Genomic DNA, 22982 nt, shown 5'->3' on the forward strand with positions numbered 1-22982 from the left:
ATGAAATACTGCCATTTGCAACATGGATGTATCTTGAGATTATCATGCTAAGCAAAATAAGTCAAACAAAAAAGTTGAGAATCATTTGATTTGTGTCATATTTGGGATATAAAACTGAAAGCAACAAATGAACAAGACAAACAAACGGAGGCTCATGGACACGAACAATAGTTTAGTGGTTACCAGAGGGAAGCAGGGGAAAGGGAGGTAGATCATGGGAGAGGGGGTCAAATATATGGTGTCAGAAGGAAATTTAACTTTGGGTGATGAACACACAATACAATATACATATGACATTGAATTGTACATTTCAAACCTATATAACTTTATTACCCAATATCATCTCAATAAATTTAATTTTAAAAAATCTAGATATTTGTATCCAAAATATGTAAATAACCTCCTGATTTTTTATTTTTGTAAAATTTTGTGCTACCCAAAAACTTAATTAATATTCACTTAGTAAAACAATTGAGTAGATCAATTATTTCCATTTTTTTAAATAAAGAATTACCAAAATAGAACTGAATGTCTTACACCAAAACCTACCTCCATCTATAAATTCATTCCTACATAAGTGTGTACAGAGTCCCAGTGAGAATTTTTAGATTCAGCATGTTACAAATGAGTAATGCTGTGGCAGAATCATGTATGAAAGAAAACCATAATGTATATTTCAATCATTTATTAGAGACTGCTCTTGTGGATACAGTTGGTTTCAATGAGGAGCTCTGTATCACAAAACGGATGGATAGAATCTGAGTGAGAACATTGATTCACCAATCTGTGGTGGTATTTCTTGGATGGACCACTTAGGTGACCAATCCAAGTTATTATGTCCACTGTCCTTTTCTAAGCAGCCAACCCAAAGAAGAATTTTTAGATCTTCCTTTAAACCACAGATCCACATTTGTCATCAACACTTGTGAAACAAGTTTCCTTTTAATTACCTTCTGCTATTACACCCAGCCCTTAAAATCCCAAGTATCATTGTGGTTAGCACATTTACCTGAGAACCACTGATCAGGACAAAAGAAGTACAGAAATTTTTTTTTACTTTTATTGACATCAGCAGCCGATATATCAGCACATCATGTACAGGTAAGTGGAGATTTGCTTGCCTAAAATTCTGACATAAATAGAACCAACATTGTTTCATGAATATGATTCCTACCCAAAAGTTGTAGCAAAATAACTGAGTTTAGGAGAAATTTGTAGTTTTTCCACAGAATTTTGAATTTCCTACATTGAGACAACCCTATCATACACATACATGCATTTGTATTGGGAATCTGTAGTTTCATGAAATAATTTGGGGAGTGTTTCAAAAGATTACATGAAGCTTAAAGATCTTGTAAATAAAAAAATTATACTAATGCTCAACTGTTGTAAAGTGGAAAGGAGGAGGCAGAAAGACTTTTTTCTCTTACAAATCAAATGTTAAATTATTATTGATGGTGATTATGATTATGACACCCTTGTATTTTTTAAACATCTGTGTCTTCTAAGTGCTTTCATAAATATTGTTTTGAAACTCACAGTATCTTTGCTTCATAGGTGTTTTCTATAGAATCATATATAAAACCATGTATTTTTATTTGTAAAATATTCATGAACTAAAACAACATAATAATGTATAGATATATGCTGTTTATTTTTAAAGTATCTAACTAAATAATTATGGTAGTAAACAGTGATCGTGGATGTCATTTTTAAAATGTACTCTTAGCTCACAAGGCATTTTCATCAAAATATGTGCAAAATAGCAAAATTCAGAGAACCTAATTATAAAATATTTAATGTTCAGACAACTGTGAAATATAAATACATGCTTTATACAAATATTTCTTTAAAAATGTGCATCTTGAGTCAATAGTTAAGCCCTTAAGACACATATATATTTATACGTATTTTTTACAATATCAGTATTCATATAAAAATGTGATTAGAAATTGTATCATTGTGACAGAATATACTAAAAACATTTTTTCTTGAACTAAAGTAAATAACTTATTGTTTCATAATTTTTTATTCAAGAACTTATATCATTTATAACGCTGTTTTCCTATTAGCCGCATTTCTGATCTATCTGTAAAGAAAATAGTAATCATACGCCTTTAACTGTGAAGAGGAAACAGAATGATTTGTTTTATTTTGTTTTGTTTTGCCTATAAGGTAGTCATCACTTTTATGCTGGGTGTATGATTTTCTTTTTATTTATAGGCACCTCCTTCTTCTCCTTCAACATTTTGACATTTGTGTGAAGTCTTAACCTGAAAGATTTTGAAGGATTAAGCCATTGTTTATAAGCACCCCTAGTTACCCAGGAAAGGTCTGAGCACTAAATCAGTGGTTAACTTCTCAGAGGGAAGCATTAATTTAATTGCTTAGAAGAGCATAAGACCTTAGTTAACCCTGTGGTTATACTTGGCTGCCTGAATGATGAACAGCCAAGAGAAACAAACAAAAAAAAACCATAGACGTGAAAATCAAGACTTTAAAATGACATTTTGTCAATTTAAATTTTTTTCTTACATTTAGACCTTATGAATGGAATGGAAAAAATTTCAAAAGAAAGCTGTGTTTTAGAGTCTTGCCAAGGTAGCATTGAGAGTTTATGGACAAGAGTTTGTCTGTTTGTTTGTTTTTTAATGGCAATAGATTAGACAGAGAAAGATAAATACTATATGATTTCACTTATATGCAGAATCTAAGGAACAAAAAGACAAACTAATCAAAAATAGACTCACAAATATAGTGGACAATTTGGTGACAAGACAGAAGAAGGGGGTTAAGGGGTAGGGAGAACAGGGTGAAGGGTTAAAGAAGTAGGGATTAGTAGTTGCTAGTCCATCATGAGGACGGAGAGCACAGCATAGGGAATGCAGTTAGCATTAATGTAATGGCTAGGTAGAGGGCCAGAGGAGGGAGGGAGCAATTGGGGGGATCATTTTTTAAACTACATAAATGTCTAACCAATGTACTGTATACTTGAAACAAATAATAAAATAAAATTTAAAAAAAAGATCTAATAATATTCTGGATCCTCTTCCAGTAATTCCTTTATGTGATTTTTCAGAAGAACTTGTAGTGTGGACTACCAGAAATATTGGCTGAGGAGCTGAGTGATTCTTCCACCCGAGAAGTCTGTCATTTTTAAACACTTATTTAATCTGCATCGTGGTTTATAAAATCTTTAGATTATGAGTTAAAGGTTGCTACAACTCAGAGAAGCATATGGGCTGATAACAGGCAGTAATAAAAATGGAAAAAGAGGATAGGAAAAGTAAATTTAAAATTCTACATTGTTTTCGATGCAAGAAAATTGAAAAAAAGGAAGTCATTTCAGTTCTCTACTTTTAAATCATTGTATCGGGGTAAATTCTAAGATATCTCGTTTGATTAAATTTTAATAGGTTTAGATTTATTTCTGTTCTTATAACAATACAAGTTCTTAAAACAAGCTGTGGGGTTAAGAGAAGAAAATTTGCCCAAATCTATATGAAGTTCTGTTCTGAGGTAAAGTTTTAAAAATAAAACTAGTCAAGCAAGAAAGGTACGAATATATCTTCAACTAAGAGACTATTAGGGGGAAAAGTAATTATTAAAAGTTCATGGGAAACAGAAAAGTAAAGAAAGGGCGTGGAGTAAAGATTAGAGAACAAAGCAGTGAGCAAAGTAGTTTTGGTGGTGTTGAATGCTTATGAGATGAGCAAGCGCTTACCTATTGATGAAAAGTGAACAATATTTTGAATTTGACACTTAACATGTGCTGACAAGTCTTTTGAGAAGTACCAAAGAGTAAGACTAAGAAATTCAGGAAAGGTATGAAAAACTGAGAAATTAGTCATAGTTAGAATAGATATATATGTTTACCTTAAAAAGAGAAATATCAATTCTGTACAATATTTTATGTAACATGCACTACAGCAATCTAATTTTAGCTTTGTTTCTTCCTTGTTTTGGGGTGACTCCTAAATTGACATCCTAGCTATGTTTCATTAGGTAATTACCAGTCAGATATCTCCAGTCATGTACTGGAAATTTAAATGCCTTTCAAACTCAAGATATATAATATTTATCATTTTTCTTCCCAAATTACCTCTTCTAGGCTTCAATTTAGTCTCCTTTACTTCTTGAGGTAAAATCTTGTGTCATCTTTCATATATTCCCATCTTTTACCAATATAACTAACTAATTACCAAGTTCTGATAAATATTTTACTGTAACCTTTATTAAATTCATCGCTCGCTTTTATTACTACCACCATCCAGGATCCCATCGTGCCATTTCCATGGATTACAGTAGTGTCTTTCCTCAGTGGTCCTCTCCTTTTTCTCCCTCCTTTACACCATCATCATGCAAACTGCTTGCAGATTCACCTTTCTAACACTGCGTGTCCTCATGTTGGTCATTTTCACAGGATAGGATAAAAATTTTTTGATTAGCACTGAAAGATTTTCATAATCTGTAACCCTGTAATCTAGCCATCATACACAATCCAGTTGCCCTTGATATTCCTTGATCTCATTCATTCACTCCTTTAACAAGTATTATCTATAATGTGCTAGACATCACACTATGTCCTGGATATAAAATAACACATAATAACATGACTCCAAGTGGCAAAGTGGTCACAAGTAGGAGTAAAAAGATTCATGTAAAAATAAAAATTACTCTCAATGTAGATCCACATTAGGCTGGCTATGGAAGACTTCAATGAAAAGATGATAGAGTTGAGTGACAAAGTTTGAGTAGAAGCTCACAGGGTAGACTTGAGGTGGAAATTTTAGGCAGAAGGACCAGAGTGTGCAAGGATACAGAGATGTGAAAGGGTCTAGTTGTCCATGGAACTCTGAGTATTTTGAAATGCCTCCATCATAGGTTAGAAACATAGGTTGGAAAGTGCGATGAGATCATGGAGAGTTACCCTAAGATAGGGGCACAGTTTATTTATAAACACATGAGGAAAAGCAGAGTGTGGATTGCAGTTGAGGATGAGTTCACAAACATGATAATGGAGTTGTAAATATTCTCTTCTGATGCCTTCTATTTTCTCAGTGGACCAGGAAGTAAGGTTATTAGCTGAGACTGAGGATGGAGCAGAAGATGCTAGAGGTTTGAAGAAAGAGAATTATGAAATAGTTTTAAAAGGGAGTAAAAAATAATCAATGCAGAGCTATGTACGATAGTCAAGATATGGAAGTAATCTAAGTGTCCACCAGTAGACGATTGGATAAAGAAGAGGTGGCACATATATACAATGAAATATTACTCAGCCATTTAAAAAGAAATCTCAACATTGATGACAACATGGGTGGACCTAGAGCATATAATGCTAAGCGAAATAAGCTAGACAGTGGCATCTAAAGAACAAAACAAACAAACAAACAAACAAACCAGAACAAAAATACTCATAGATACAGAGATGGTTACCAGGTGGGAGAGCAGTTGAGGAGTTGAGTGAAAAAGGTGAAGGGATAAAAAGTACAAATTGGTAGTTACAAAATAGTCATGGGGATGTAAAGTATAACATAGAGAATATAGTCGAGAGCATTGTAATAACTATGTATAGTGCCAGGTGGATACTAGACTAATTGGGGGATCATTTCATAAATTATATATAAATGTCTATTCACTACACTGTATACCTAAAGCTAATATAAATATTATTGAATGCCAATATTATTTAAAAAATAAAAAATATTGAAAAAATATATATTTTAAACAGAAAAAAATAGAGGATGGATTTAAAAGGAAAAATCATGTTCTCATGAAAGCATCAACTCTATTTTTTATCTGAGATCCAATACATCATACTGCCCACAATGCTACTTCTAATCTGAAAAAACTAACAATATGTCCTGGCTAGATGAAAGTTTTTCAGTATTTTGCCATTAAGATAGCACATAGTTAAGAATCTGCGTTACCAGCAGTGTAGTGCAAATTATCAGGCCCTTTTAGGAATCTGAATTCACTAGATCTGAGGGACCATATGATAATCTGTATATTTAATAAGAGCTTTCAGGTGATTCTGATTAAGGTTATCCTCCAATCACACTTACAGGAGATCCAATTTTTAAGACAAAATCTCATTGCCCTTGTGTGGCATCGAAAGCTCTTCTTACTGCTGCCTCTTTGTAAGTCAAGATTCTCCACAGGAACAGAGCCAATGAGATCTCTAGATAATAGATTACATAGATGATAGATAGATAGATAGATAGATAGATAGATAGATAGATAGATAGATAGATAGATGATAGATAGATAGATGATAGACAGATTCTTTTGGGTATAGTATATTTTATATATCTTTATTCTCATAAATTTATACCCATTATCTATCTATCTATCTATCTGGAGATTAAGAAAGAAATCTTAAGAAATAGCTTCATGCAATTGTCACGTTAGCAAGTTTGAAATCCATAGGACAAGTTGGCAGGCTGGAAACTCAATCAGGGTTTCTATGTTATACTTCCATGGCAAAATTCCTTCTTCTCCCAGAAAACTCAGTTTTAGCTCTTAAGGCCTTCATCTGAGCAGATGAAGCCCATCCACATTATTGAGGGTAATTTCATTTACTTAAAATCACCGATTTTAAGTGTTTATTATTGCTACAAAATGCCTTCATAGCAACAGGTAGACTAGCATTTGACCAAACAGCTTGGCACCATGGCCTAGCCAAAGTTGACACTAAAATTAACCATCTCAGTCTAACTTCATCTTTGACCAACCTATGACTCATAGTTTGCTGCAAGAACATTTAATTGCTGGCCATTCTTTGAGCACTGCATATTTTTCTCTTTTCTTAGATGTCTTTCCATGCCCCTTTATCTGGATAGTTCCCATAAATCCCTATTTCAACTAAGGCAGAGGCTCTCAACACATATTTTTTGTAAAAATGAAACACAATGAAAATACCTAACTTATTGTAGAGTGATCACAGCATGCACGTGATGTCTTTGAACCACAGCTATATATAAGGTAGTAACAGAGATGGACACTACTCTGACCCAATATAGCAATTCATATTTGTCTGTGTTCTTTGTATATAATAAGGACATAATAAATAAAATAGGATTGTGATCATACATTAAAAAATTATGATAGGCTTAGGCATAAGGAATTTCTAAGATATTTCCTTTCTCCACCTCTTTTCCCCCCACTCAACCTGAAAAGTTCTTCACATATTGCTAACTCTGTCATTACACATTGATCATGGGAGGGAACTAGATGTTAAGTATAGATAACTTGGCACCAACCATCAGACTCCTGAAAAATAATCTCATAGCACAGATCCATAGAGGTTCAGTTGATCATCAATTCTCAGATAAGCTCATGGGATTTTTTTCCCTCTGTTCCCTCTCTTCCCTCCTTTTCTCCTTTTTCTCTTCCTTCCATCCTTCTCTCATTCTCTTTCTCTCTTCCTTCAAATGTCTTCAGCTACTACTGTGCCTAAATTGTGGAGCTTCTAAGAGTGAGCAAGAGGAAAGAAATAAAAACTTGAAATGACCAATTTTTCTGTTATATCCTTCATATTTATATGCTTTACTTGCAGACCAGTCACAACTTCCCGTACATCTTTGCCACTATGGATGATTGCCCTCATTGTGTTTGGAGTGTTGGCAATCCTGGGAGTAACTATTGGTCTCTTGGTTCATTTTCTGGCAGTAGGTTGGTAAATAAATACATTTCTATTTATTTCAGTTTGTTGTAAACTTTATTTTCATTTCTATAAAAGAAAAAGAGACAATTGCAAGCAATGAATTATCTCCCTTCAAAACGCATATTTCTGGGATCTGGAGAAATAAGCACTGTTAACATTTATCAAATACTTTATTGCAAACATCATTTTGAACATACATAGGTAAAAGAATATATACCATATAAAGACATGAATGCATAGATAGATAACTGATAGGCAAAATGTACTCTTCCAAGATGGTATTATATATGTTACTTTATAATTAAAATATTATGCCTATTTTTGTGAAGAGAAACCAAAGGATATTGAATTTTTCTTCATAACAAAAACATTCATTAAAAGTCCCTGAAACAGATTAAAAAAGACTTTGAAAACATAAGAAAAGTTAGAATTATTTTTAAAACATGTGTTTTAACTTTAGACATTATATTTAAATCCTGCTATAAAAGGCAAGAAAATCAGCATACTTACACATCTCATTTCTCCCCTACACTTCCTTGTAGTTTATTAGCAATCCTATTCAGTCTGACAATTGATTATTCTAGACAAAAATACTACTTATAATATATGATTTTATCTGTTTCAATTGAGATATGACTCCCTTTTCTGACCTTGACTGATATATATCTACTTCATTCTTGATCTTACAAGTAGTTTCCATGATGCCCAGGTTGTCTAATCAACCATGCCAGGAAGATTCACAGCACTTATCAATGTCTAATATAAGCACAATACTTGCTAGATGATATTACTACATAATTTATATCTGGATTTGAAATCCATTTCACTTGAATAATTCTTGGATCATTTCTTTATCTCACAGAAAACACAACCTACAACTATCGAGGTAGCTTTAAAGTGCTGAATATCCCATATAACAGAAATTATGAAAGGGAGACATCACCAGAAAATAACTATCTTAGTGAAATTCTTGAGACTAAGGTAAATTCATATATCCTGTATTTATTTATTAATTCTCTGACATATATTATTGGAATTTGATGTTTGATTCTATCTTCTCTTTAACAGATAGCTGATGCATTTCACAGTTCTAGCATTTACAGACAATATATCAATTCTCAAGTCATCACACTTGTGTAAGTAACAATAACAGAAAAGAGATCAACCTGTCATACATATTATTATGCTGAAAGTTTCTCTGTAAAAAGTATATTGATATATTATAGTCATTAGCTAATGAGTTATTAATATTCAGTATTATCCTAAGCTAAGTGTCAGGTTAATTGTTGAGTATGAACCCAAAGCAAAGATTGGGCTATATAGTTGAGTTTATCAGTTCTAATGAGAATGTATCAATCCTTAAATTACAGATAATGTATCCCTCTGTTTTCATAAGTTTTAAAGTCCGGCAAGCATTAGGTGGTCCCTAAGACCAATTGATGATCTGACATTTTTACTTAACAGTAGCATAAATAAAAACCTTTTTATTTTTCATGTCTTTCTCCTTTCAAGTCAACTGAACACCTTATGAAACTGTCTTAGAGTTCTTATAAGATAGAAAAGAGCATATCTACACTAGGCTTTGATGCCAAGGAGATTCTTCTAGTCATCATAATAAAAAGCAAAATACCTATGCTGTGTTCTCTGCATGTGGGTTTGGAGTAACATGGAATAGCAGAGGGAGCCCTACAATGAAAGGTAGACAACCCAAGCCCAGCCTTTACCACTTAGTGGCCCTAGAGCCTTGGGTGAGTCACTGTATCACTTTGAGTCTGCTCCCCTAGCTGAGAAATATTAATAATAATGCCTACATTGTTTCCCTCATAAAACTGTACTCTGGATCAAAGTGAAAATATCTACAAATAAACACAGTTCAAGTGAAGGGAATTATTGCTTTTACCTTTATCGATGCCACCAAATTATGTCTGCCTTTTTTTCCCTCCTCTTGGAACTCAAGGGACTCCTGGACTTATAGAATAGATCAAGATCTCAACTAGCATTAACTGTGGGGGTCGATTTTAGTATTGGAAAGAAGTTGAGACTAAAATTAAAGAGCCTGTGTACCTCTCAGAGAAAAGAGCGACCACTGGTAGTCTTCTTTGTTTTCTTATGCATCTAACTTAGGTATCTATGTGAAGCATGAGCCCACAGGAGATGATGAAGAGGCAGAGTTTTCTATTTCAGTACACCCTGTTACAATAATCAAACTTACAGGAGATGAGTGTGTCCTAGGAGTGATTATTGATTTATATACCAGAAGACTGCTTATCCATTATGGATATCCAAAGCGTAACCATGCCACTTCAGACACTAGGTTAAGGGCTGCTTGATAATTCCTACCTGTCTGTTGTCCAGCCTCTTGGGCTGCCCATCTCTTTCCTAATTTCAAACAAATCTTCCCTCAACATCAGTCAGTTTAATTTTCCTCAAGCATGGTTTTACTCAACTTCTCTTCACTGTTACCCTTCAGCTAGCATTAAAGACCCTCCTGCATCTGAGCCCAGTCTCCTAGATATCATTGTCACTGGCTGACTGGGCGTAGGGTGACAGAATGCACAGTGTAAAAAGCCCAGGTTATGGAGTCAATTGCACTGAATCTGGATCCTAGTTTAGTAGCTGCATAATCTTGGGCATGCTGGGTAACCTCTCAAAGCTTCAATTTTTCCTTGTCTATAAAATAAAGATGATAGCTATGCTGATAGGTTGTTGTAGAGACTACATGTAATAATAAATACAGAAGATGCCCAATAAATGCTAATTACTGTTATTGCTCTCCAGTTATTCTGGAATACTATTCTTCCTCTTCTCTGACTAATGAAATTTTCTGCGTGATAATAAAGTAGTGATGAAAATACTTTAAGGTCTAATGTGTATGCCACCTTTTCCATAAAAATTTCTCTAATCTCTTAAGTAAAAAATGACCTAGTCTTCCTCTGACTATCTACGGATAAGGACATTATCTTACCACTTCTGCCTCATTTATTATAATCATTTGTATACGTGTTTTCTCTCTAAAAATCTGAAAATTTCTTGAGAGTAAGAATCATATCTTAGTCACCCTCAAACCAACCTAGAGCACCTAGCCCAATTATTAATCTATAGCAGTTGTTCAATAAATGATTAATGAATGCATAAATAATGAGCTAGTTTTTACTTCTACCCTCTGCTATTTTTCAAATTTGTAGAACTACTTGCCTTCTAAACTGAATAATATAACTGCATGCATACTTTCACCAAGTTAATGTAAGCAGGTGGATAATCCTGAGATTAAAGTGAAAATACTGCACAAACCCCTAAAAAAGCAGAAGGATTAAGATATGAAAAATTGGGGAATGAGGAAGGAAATTCAATTTTTTAGCAATATATGATATCTTTATGTTGTTTTCAGTCCTGAAAACAACAGTGTGACGGCACATATATGGCTGCTATTCAAGGCTCCAAGATCAACGAAGGAAAACACAAGAAGAAGAATTGAAAGTGTCTTACATCAGATGCTGAGTAATCACTCAGGGTCCTTGACTACAGATCCTAATTCTCTTAGGCTCATGGGTAAGCTTATGCATTAAATGGCAGCAGCGTGACTTTCATTTTCTTACCTCTAACAGTTATTACAAGCACGAGACACAAAGCTGATCCTCAATGTTTTATGCAAAATGAGTGTCACTGTTTTACATCAGAGCAATAATTAGTATTCTTCATTATGAAAAACATTCAAATTATGATAATGGCACACCTTAAAATTGGTTCTGAGGGGAAAATGTTACTTCTTATTCTAAAGCAGATAGCAAGACTTTGAACATCTTCTATAAGTAATGGTGTGCCTTGCTATTTTTATGATCTCCTATAACTTTCAAAAGCAGCATAAGATCTGCCATTATGAAAGACACTTTTTAAAAATTATTTTGGTATACTGATAGGACTCAGGTTTACTTGTGGAAACTTCCTATTCTTCTAAAAAAATGCAAATTTTCCATTTTAGATAATGTAGAATACAATTCCAATTAAATAAAAGAAATCTCTCACATGGAACTGTGAAGGTGGTATTTTCATATCTTATATTCATGTACAGTAAAGGAACAGTTTCAATAAACCAATGTTCTCTCCTTTTTATTAACATTTTGTCCTGAGATTTCAAATTATTTTTGGACCTTCTTGCTCTGTGGGACCTACCATCTTACACCATTGGCCCCAGGGTGAGTGGATTAATGCTAGGTATTTACCATGTCTTTTTTTGTTTTATTTCAGAAATCAGTAAGGCCGATGCTGAAAAGATTATCAACAGCCGTAAGTTTAGATATTTTTAAATTAAATATATGAGATAATATAAAACATAACAGTCAATATTTATTACTCTTGGCCAGGCACAGGTCTAAGTATTTTACATATAACTTATTTAATTCTCACAATCATTCTAAAAATAAGTATTATTATTACCACCCATTCTAGAGATGGAGAAACTGAAGCACAAAGAAGTAAAATAATTTGCCTGAATTCAACTAGCTTGTAAAAGGTGGTACCATAATTAAAACCAGGGAGTCTGGTTGCTGGACTTAACCAAGACTACCTGTCCCCCCACAGCTTTCACAATCCCCAAGAGCTGAGATGTCTTGGAGGTACTATACTGGGTATGGAGGTGATTCAGGACATGCTAGTGATTTCTGTACAGATAATTCTGTTCCTGTCTATGTAAGATATTGTCAAACAGAACTATACAATAATGATTCACTTTACTCTCAGCTTTGTAATTAAACAAACACTGTCTTCCTATTCTCAATGGAACAAAACTGACACCCTCTGACAGGCTGTGGGAGACGAGCAAGGATGTCAGCTACGTATGATAGAGTCAAGGGAGGTTCCAACGCTTTGGAGGGAGAATGGCCATGGCAAGCAAGTCTCAAAAAGAATGGTCAACACCGCTGTGGGGCATCATTGATCAGTGAAAGATACCTGGTGACTGCAGCTCACTGCTTTCGAATGTAAGTTCCTCATGTTGTCCAAGGCCAGGGAGAACAAAGGCTCTGGAACAGTTCCAGTTTACACCTGTTAGCCCAGTTTAATTATCAGTATCATTCCCTTTTATTATCAAAAATGTCTTGGAAGGTTTAGAAGACAAATTATATGGTAAGCCAGTCTAAGGCAAGGATGGATAAAGTCATTGATTTTTCATACAACCTATTTTTCTTACATGATTTTGATCTTACATTACGTTATACTCCAGACATCCTAAACTACTCATAGTTGCTAAAAAAAAACCTCTCTCCCTCCTTCTGTACATGGCATGCCTGTCCCTCTCTCCTTTTCTTTAAGGCAAATATGACTCAGCTCTATGGCTTCATACAAAACACTACTTACCCTAAGAAATTTTCCATTCCTTAGAGAATACAGATTTAAATCCTCCTTTTTTTGTGGTCCCACTAATTATATACACAGCCATTTAAGCAATTATAATTGTCTATGTTTATACCATTTGTCATTGTATTTAAATTTCTTACAGGCATGGATTATTTATTTTTATTTCTATATCCTCATTTCCTTACATGGTGTATGGTGTAGGGACTCAAACAAGATTTTTCAAATTAATTTAAAAATCAGGTTGTATCACTGATAATGGACTATCGAGAAAGAAAATATTAATGTCATGAAAAGAATGAAGTAGATGTGGGCTATATTTCTATTATTTTGAAATAAATACACGATTTTTGTTTCTTTAGGGCACAAAATCCAAAAAACTATACTGTCAGCTTTGGCACCAAAGTAAGTCCCCCCTATATGCAACATTATGTTCAACAAATTATTATTCATGAAGACTACATCCAGGGTGAACATCATGATGATATTGCAATTATATTGCTCACTGAGAAAGTTATATTTAAGAATGATGTACATCGAGTTTGTCTTCCTGAAGCCACACAGATTTTTCTGCCAGGTGAAGGTGTTGTTGTTACAGGATGGGGAGCATTTTCATATAATGGTAAGTCCAGTGACAACTTAACATAGTGTGTAAGGTATAAAAGAAATAAGAAAAATAAGTAATATAGGTACAGAGTCAAAGGCATCATTTACCTCTGGATACCCAGTACTCCTTGGAGATCTCTCATGAAATGGTGCATATGGAGTTATGATTTTGCAAATTGCCTTGGTTTGGAACATTCCAAAGAGACCAATTTGTTTGTGGAAACTCCCTAATTTAGAGAATCTACTTGAGAAAATTCTGGTCCAACGATGTGAGAAGAGAGATAAGGACATAGAAAGGCAGTATTAAGATGTTTCACATTATTCTTCAAACATTTCTTTTTCATTGGTTTGAGTGAGGGATCTGAGTGGGATTTTTCACCCTAATAAGCAAGAGTCAAATATATGCCTTATGCACAGAGGACAAAACAAATTTTTTATACTGCTTTTTCAGAGCAGCTCTTTTGCTGATAATGTTTATTTCCTTTAGGTAAATACCCAGTGTTACTCCAGAAAGCACCTGTGAAGATTATCGATACAAACACCTGCAACTCTAGGGAAGCATATGATGGTTTGGTGCAGGACACAATGCTATGTGCTGGGTACATGGAAGGAAATATCGATGCCTGCCAGGTACGTCCAGACGTTGTTCACAATGACCACATAATATATAAGTAACTAGTATTATTTTTAGAAAATTTTCTATATGGAAACAATTCTATACTGCAATTAATTTGTACTTTGAAAATTCTGTCAAACTCCCTCTCAGCTTTGGCACTAAAGTAATTCTCTCCTATATGCAAAGCATGTTTATAAGTGTTTAACAAACGCTTACTTTGGACTTACTCTGAGCCAAGCACAGACTTAAGTCCTTGACAGACATTAATATATTTAATCCTCGTCACAACCTTATGATGTAGCTGCTATCATTATCATTTTATAGATGGGAAAACTGAAGTGGAGAAAGTAAAGTAATTTGCATAAGGTCACACAGCTAGTAAGTGAGAGAGCTTGCATCCTAAACGAGGTAGGTAGTCTAGCATTACAGTTCATACTCTTAATCATATTTCAATAATAGATTAGTCTCAGAAAGTTTTCAATTATTTTCAGCCAACTTCTCTTATCTTCTTACCCTCCTTATGACAAGGGGTCTGGCTACTTTTCTCAGATACATTATACTCCAAATATATCAATAATATAAGTCTTCCAAAGCTTTCTCATAGAACTAGACCTTATAACTTATTAGTTCATGCCTTCAATGTTCACACCAACCCCAAAGAGCCTCAGGGAATATATTCTGGCCAGTCATAGTTTCAGTTAAGGGTGAAGCAGAGATTTACACTATATACCTTCCTATGGTCTTTATGAAGCATGAATCACAAACTTCATCAGGGCTTAACACCTAGTGTAAGTCAAGTACCTGGGAGTAAATTCTCATAATGCTAAATATTCTTTGTTTTATTTAGGGTGACTCTGGAGGACCACTAGTTTACCCCAATTCTCGAAATATTTGGTACCTTGTTGGAATAGTGAGCTGGGGAGTAGAATGCGGTAAAGTCAATAAGCCAGGCGTCTATGTGCGAGTGACTGCCTACCGCAACTGGATTGCCTCCAAGACTGGCATCTAAAAGAAAAGAATCATGTAGAAACTCTCTTAGGCCATTTTTAACTGTTTCTCCAGAGACTTAAATAACATGCATTCTAAATTAGTGTGTATAATGGCTGTTTTGAAAGAATTGTGGTCTTAAGGGAATATTTATGAACTTTAATTTTAAACAGACTCTGCAAGACAAAATAGGAAATCTCATGTTTAGTGGAGAAATACCTAAGCAATGTAAGTGCTCCTATCAAAAACTGACTATTACTATTTGTCTTCTATTTCACGACCCCACATTGTGGTTATCTCACCATAGCATAAAGCTCTTGATTTTAGGGATTCGGACTTTATAAAATTATGAAAGTATGTCCTTGTCCATTGCAAGTTGCCAGGCAGCACTGTGAGAGACTGGAACCAACACCTTCTGAAGGTTAGGTTAGAACATGCTGTATCTGCCTTCATGTCGTAGTTTTTGGGGAAGGGATGTGCTTGTGAACTCAACCTGGTCAGAATTTAGGCACTGACTCAGAGTCTCTTATTTTGAGTCTTGATCAGCTCTTGCAGTCATTGTGAAAGGATTTCACCATCAGCAAAACTGGGCAAAACAATACATTTTAGATTTACAGATATTAGGTACACTAATTCTTTAGTGTTGATACAGGTTTCTATGGAAATTCTCTATTTGTAACATATATAAAAAGAATGAACCATGAAAATGTGTAATGTATTTTAATTAAAACAAATTTAAAATCAGACCATCTTTGTTCAATATGACAATTTTATTTTTTTCTTTTTATTCATTCGTTCTCTTGAGAGTCTTGCAGGTGGCTCTCTCTCTCCCTATCTCTCTGTCTCTGTCTCTCTCTGTCTCTCTCTGTCTCTGTCTCTGTCTCTCTCTCTCTCTCTGTTACTGCTTTCACTTAGTCATTGGCTTGGAAGAGGGCTCCAGAGTGGTTAAAAAGCTACCTCAAGGCAGGAAGGACAGGCTCAGGCAAGCCAGGAGGGTGTATTGGGTGGGTCCCGCAAAGGCCACTAGGTACGTGGGAGGCTCCTAGTCACTCTTGAGGATTATGTCAGCTCAGCCAGGGTTGGGGCCTGACAGCCTGGGGAGTTTGGTCAAGTGGAAACCCATCTTCTGAATGAGTTTCAGCTTTAGATGTAGGAAGCAATTCTCCAGGAAGCCATAGAGGTAGAGGCCAATGCAGGTAGGGGCCATGGTATGCCTAGGCTCCCCGGCCAAGGCAGCTTTCGTGGTGTGCCAGCTACCACCCCATTTGTGACAGGATGGCTTTTGAACTTCCTGAAAAGGGCTTGGTTGCTGTGCTGGTTTTGTATCTTCAAGAGATGAAGGTAGCCCTTACTTCTCCTCTGCTAACTCTCAGAATAAGTGGGGCATGCTGTCCAGGAGCATGTGGTCCCTTAAGAATGGAGGCTCAGAGAGAGGTAGGTGAGTGAGTCTCACAGACGCAGGCTGACCAGGCTCTGACGGTGACCTCCATCTCAGAGAAACAATTCTGGTTAATCTGGGGTCACATGCTTTGTGGACCACTAGGAACCAACCACACACACACAAAAAAAAATGGCATTCATAGGTCTTAGAAGTGAACGACGAAACAACCCAGAAGGTGATTCTAGAAGCTGCAGCTGAGGGCTGAAGAGGAAGAAGGATAGTTAGAAGCTAGAGGGCTAGAAGGATAGTTAGAAGCTAGTAGTTTCATCTTGACAAGAGACAGATGGGCACACTGTGCCTGAAGTTGGCTATTTTGTAGGGGAGAAATATTAATTACTGGCCATATTCTTGGTCTCAGTTTGTAGAACAAGCATAGAGTCCTGTTTTACGAACCATACAATAGTCACAAGTTAAGTGACTTGAGTTTGTAATATTAATTTTTAAAAATTAGATGGTTTTAGTAGTATTTACTGAGAATTTGACTCAGACTTCACAAGTCCTCATACAGTATTTAAACTTTATTTAAGCTTTGATTATCTAGATTGGATATGTAAGCAGAAATGTTTTACCTAGTAAGTTTTCTCCTCCCAGAAAATATGAATTTTGCTCTATCTACTGATAACTATTTTCTATGTATCAAAGATCTGGAATAAGTATATATCATACACAACCACATAATTTTATTTGCCCAGAGTTTCATAGATTTGCTTTTAAATGGCATTTAAAGTTCTTTTCTATCAGTTTCTTAAAAATATTTAAAGACCGAAGAAGTCTTGGCATATTAAAGAAGCCTTGGCATATTAAATTCAGTTACTAACTACCTTGATAATTTAGCCATTTGATTAAAATGAACATCAGATATTGTATTAATTATCACCATAAAAAATTAAACAGTAAAACTTAACATTTATTATGTTCTTACTATGTGTCAGGTACAATTCTCACAACCTTGCAAGAGTATTCCAGTTAATCCTTATGTCCTACGAAGTATACCACCATTATTTTAACATTATAGATGAAGAAACTGAGACACAAAGAGGTTCAAAGCCTTGACCAAGGATGCAGAACAACATTTGTCTGCATCTTAGTCCATCACAGAAGTCCATGATAAAGAAGTGACTTTAACCAAAGTTGTGAACAGTTCACATTTTTGTGTATTTTTGTTTGTTGATGTTGATTTACTTGTTTGTTTGCTTATTCTGAAAAGAGTGAAACTCCTATAGTTTTGGGTAATACCTTACATTAGAAAGAAGTGCACCCTTGGAAATGACACCAGTAGCATTTTCACGAAACCACTTATATTTGTAGAGTAAATATTCTCACTTGATACTGTATTAAAATGCTGACTGAATCATGACCTAGTGAATTTGATTCCCACTGCCTCTTTCTTCATTCACAGCTTTCCATAAAACTTTCCAAGCATCACTGAATATCTCCTGTCATTTCACCATAATCTCTAGGCCCTTCAGACCTAGAGGAACTAAGTTAAGCGTACAGTGAGAAGGACTTAGAAAATAGGTGACAGATAAAAAAAATGGCAAAACTTAGAAATGTGCCTAACAAAAGATCTCAGATTTTCCAGAACTTATTAAACTTCAGATGAAAGATCTATGAACATTTGACACATTCCTTATGGCAATCTACCAGAAGAAAATCTAATGTAAAGTTGATATAAATATATAAATAGGTCATATATAAACTCAAAATAACTAGACCCTCAATTCTATTTGAAATTTGCAATGGTTTCTCCCAATAAAAGTCATATTTTCTCTTTTTCTTGGTCATCCTATATATATTATTCTACTGCTCCCATACTTTAGGAAGATTTACAGAATATACACAGTGGTCTTTTCACTATATCAGTAGGAAGTAAACTAGAGTCTAATTCACAGAACTCACCCAATATGGTGGCAACCAAATTACTTCCCTAGCTAGAAGAAAATATGATGTTATGTGTATTCTCTTGCAAAATCTCTTTATTTTGTTATGTTAATTACAAAGACTCTTTAGAATAAACCAATTTTATATACCCTTAGAAATAATTCCTAAAATTAACATAACATAATAATCAAACTTTCTTACTTCAGGAAAAAACTCAGTTACCTTTAATTAAGCATTAATTAGAAAAGACGGATAAATCAAGGGTCCTGGAAGGATGGAAGAGAAGCTTAGTTACCCAAAGGGTCTTATTTTAATTGTGAAATGAGGGTCATGTGATGAAGCAAATGGAGAACACTCGGAAGTTTCAAAGAAGTCCCGTTTCCTTTTGCTTTCATTTATCATAGATAGAAATGTCAGATAAAAGGATAAATTACTGTTTTAAAAATGTAGACTAATTGGAATATAAGGAGTAACTCAAGCACATATGAATAAAAATGAATAATTCAACTTTAGAGAGTATCAAATCATCCATATTAGTATAATTTCTCTGACAACTGCTCCTGTGAGCTGTCAAAAAAGAAGAAGAAGAACAGAAACAATAAATCTACTGCCTTCTAAGAGGGTTAAGAAGGATTCAAGTACAGACTGGATATCTACTCATCCCAAGGGGATGAAGGAATTCAAGGACTTGATTTTTAAGGTAGGATTAGAAGTGAAAAAGAGTGATACTAGTGACCAATAGGATTTTTACCGATCTTGTAATTTCATGTTTCTGAGTCTTCAGATGCAGCTTCCACAATAATTGAACTGTTCAACGTGAACTTTTGCTGGGATTTCATCTCAGAATTAGAATCTTCTTGGCTCTTATCTGCTTATGAGGGACAGAGTTCATTAATGTAAAATAATAAACTTTATTTTTTGCAAAAAACTATTTATTACAAATAAATGTTTGCGTACTTCCCTTTTTAAATTCAAAATGAAAAAAAAAACTTTATGAAGCCTAATTAATAAATTATTTCAACTTCTAAGTATTTATACTATATTTTGTATTTTATTGAATATGTTTGTTAATGACAAACTTTGCAATGAGAAGTAGCAATACAGGGCCGGCTGTTTTATATATAAAATTTTATTGATCATTTTTAAAATCAAGTACTGCCAATTATCCTCATTTCCACACATACACTATTAAAAACAGATGGATTCTCCTACAGCACTATAGAGTAAATCAGGATTATTGCTGGCTTGGTGATTTTCTCTTTTGTAGTTGTCTTAACCATTTTCCATTTGCTCCTTGTTCCTCCTTTGGCCTTATACATTCATTAGGCCATTGACAATGTCCTCAGTTGGTGATGGCAGATTCTGTAACTGATTTTTTTTTTCTATAAAACCAGTATTTAAACATAGTTACTTTTCTACTGGACCTTTTTGGAGTCTTGTCTTTTCAATTTTTAGCTGCTCATTTTTTTTGTTTGTTTTTAATCACTCATTCTCAGCCACAAAACTCTCCACATGCTTCTCTAGATCTGCTAACATTTTTGCAGGGTTTAATAGTTTGCTCTTTTATGATCCTATAATATCCTTTGAGGACTTGCTTCTAATAGTACGTGGAATTTTTGGTTTACTCATTTTCTCAAAAAAATTTTGGCTTTGTCAAAAACATAAACAAAAAATCAACAAAAAAATAAAATCTAAATTTGTGGCATTTGTTTCTCTATGGAGAAACTCCTCTGAGTGAGAAGGGGACTTGGAGCCTCAGCATCCTCTAAAGATCTAAAGAGAGTCTTTGAGAAGGCTGAAGATGAATCCTATTTTTAGTACACATTCTGCTGTGCTTTCATTCTCTCCACATCCTCCCACTTTTATTTTCTAAACTCTAATACACGAGTAGTACCTATTTCAAGGGACTATGTCATTTGTTATAAATGAGGCTGCTCAGACAGCCTCAGAGTTTCAAAACAATTGACTTTTTATAGGACTAAGTATTTACAGGACTTAGTATTTCCCTTCAACTAAAAATCTATATAATTTGCTACTGTCTTGATGAAATAGGTTGAGGGTACTTTCATTGCTCGCTGTAGTTTCTGGGGTGTGTATTAGTATAGGCACTGGCACAGGGAATGTGGGTTAAAGTGAGTTTAATTGGGCTATTATGAAAGATTCCTGAACCTGGGAACTTGGGAGAGTGAGTTTTACCACTTTCTTTAGAGGCAGATTTTATTCTAAAATGAGATTGAAGGACCTATTATAAATGAGTTACATGAAGCCTGTGGACTTGAGGGTGCTCATCGCTGCTATAAAGTCCTTTTTTGCACTTATATAGCCAGTCTACTATGTTACCTTTGTCAAGTCCATATTCTCTGTCCTAGGTTTTCTCTAACAGTAGTTAGAGAAAGTGGCTCAAACTTTGAAATCTTTAAAATCCTTTTACATTCTTCAAAATTATTGAGAACTCAGAAGAGCTTTCGTTTAGCCTATATCTAATGATATTTATCAAAAATTAAAATTAAAATTAAAATTAAAAAATATTGAAAATGTTTAATACACTTAAAATGACAATACTCATTACTTGTTAAAATAAATAACAAAATTTTTATTTAAAAATATCTATATTTTCCAAGACAAAAAATGATAAAAATGGCATTGTTTTAGTTTTACAAATGTCTTTACTATCTGGATTATTAGAAGACACCTGGAAGAATGACATCAGAAACATGGCAGAGTGAGAGATATCCCCAGTGCTCTTCCTTTGAAACAACAATGAGCTGAATATCTAAAATTCAACAAAAAACACCCAACCTGCACAGAAGCACATCTGAGTGAGAGATCTGCAAATAAGAGCTACCACAGGAATTGAAAAAACAGCTACATCAGCAGAATGAGTATTTTTAGCAAGAAGATTGAAACCCCTAAAAGGAACAAAATAAAACTTCTGCAGATGAAGAACACACGAAAAAAGATGAATGAAACAACAAGTTTGGGAGATAGAGTTGACCAAATGAAGGAAAGGATCAGTGATATCGAAGACAGAAATCTAGAAATAAATCAGAAGGAGGAAAGGAAAAACCGAAGAATGAAAAATAATGAAAGAGAAATACGAGAAATAGCAGACAACATCAGGAGAGGAAACATAAAGAATAATGGGCATTCTCAAAGGAGAGGGGAAAAGGAGCAGTGACTGGAAAGGATTTTCAGACAAGTAGTTGATAAGAATTTCCCAACTCTAAGGAATGAACTGGAGCTTGGAATTCAAGACATCAACAGAACACCCAATTATCTCAACCTAAAAAGGCCTTCTCCAAGACACATTATGTTAAAATTATCAAAAATCAACAAAAAGACAGAATTTTCAGGGCAGCCAGAGAAAAGAAGACAGTAACCAAAGAAGGGAGCCCATTAGATTATTGGATTTCACAGCATAAAACTTACAAGTCAGAAAGAAGTGGAACCAAGTATTCAAATTATTAAATGAAAAGAAGTACCAGCCAAAAATAATGTATCCAGCAAAGGATAAAGGAGAAATAAAGACCTTTCCAGACATACAAAAATTGAGGGAATTCTCCACTATGAGGCCTGCACTACAGGAAATAATGAAAGAGATCAGCTCACCTAAAACAAAATGAAAAAAAAAAAAAAAAAACCCAAAACACAATTAGGTGTAAGGTGACTATCAGGCAAATAGAAGTAGAGGAGTGCAACCCTTACTAAGAAAAAGGTATTATAAGCTCAAACAATAAGAAGACATTTGCTATTGTAAGATAGTAATGAATGTTCAGCATACATAGGGACAAATTGAGACAACAATAACAGAAAAGGGGAAGATTCAAAGATCCAAATTCACTAAGCGAAAAGGAGATAAGGCATGCACAGAAGAAAATAGATATATATATATTTATATATGTGATGCATATATACACTTATATACACTATCCTTTACATATTTGTAATAGTAACTATATGTCAAAAATTCAGAACTAAAGTATATAACATAAAACAAGAAGAACCAGAGGGAAACCCCACAAAACCCAACCAAAATAAAAAAACAGAAAACAAGAACAAGGAAGCAAGCAATGGAAACACCGAAGTACCAGAAAACAAAATATAAAATGGCTATAGGAAAAACTTATATTTCAATAGTCATCCTAAATGTAAATGTACTGAACTCTCCAATAAAAAAAAAACAGAATTGCAGAATGGATCAAAAAACAAAATCCAACCATATGACGCCTCTAGGAGACATATCTCAGTTCCAAAGACAAATATAAACTCAAAGTGAAAGGGTGGAAAGTGATATTTCAAACAAATGGCATTCAGAGAAAAGTGGAAGTAGCGGTACTAATATTGGACAAAATAGATTTTAAAATAAAAAAGGTTAAGAAAGATACTGAGGGACACTTCATAATGATAAAGGGACTCATACACTAAGAATACATAAC

The 22982-nt window shown here is 34.3% G+C and overlaps 1 protein-coding gene across 1 annotated transcript; it reads left to right on the forward strand.

Moving 5' to 3' along the window:
• Positions 1–1093: 1093 nt before the first annotated feature.
• Positions 1094–15246, forward strand: LOC107518184 (transmembrane protease serine 11B-like protein). Its single transcript, XM_016159629.2, has 10 exons — positions 1094–1101; positions 7559–7674; positions 8529–8647; positions 8735–8802; positions 11055–11215; positions 11912–11950; positions 12468–12642; positions 13378–13637; positions 14109–14251; positions 15085–15246. Exons 1-10 carry the CDS (start codon positions 1094–1096, stop codon positions 15244–15246), a joined length of 1251 nt encoding a protein of 416 aa, XP_016015115.2.
• The last annotated feature ends 7736 nt before the right edge of the window (positions 15247–22982 follow it).

Source organism: Rousettus aegyptiacus, unplaced genomic scaffold (genome assembly GCF_014176215.1).
Source record: "Rousettus aegyptiacus isolate mRouAeg1 unplaced genomic scaffold, mRouAeg1.p scaffold_m13_p_10, whole genome shotgun sequence".
NCBI classification, from domain to species: Eukaryota; Metazoa; Chordata; class Mammalia; order Chiroptera; family Pteropodidae; genus Rousettus; species Rousettus aegyptiacus.

What these genes read in the sequence shown, in the direction of transcription:
- LOC107518184 (XM_016159629.2), top strand. An exon ending in TGAAAAGATTATCAACAGCC is followed by an intron (nt 11,951 to 12,467) that starts GTAAGTTTAGAT and finishes ACCCTCTGACAG; the next exon opens with GCTGTGGGAGACGAGCAAGG. An exon ending in GAAATATCGATGCCTGCCAG is followed by an intron (nt 14,252 to 15,084) that starts GTACGTCCAGAC and finishes TGTTTTATTTAG; the next exon opens with GGTGACTCTGGAGGACCACT.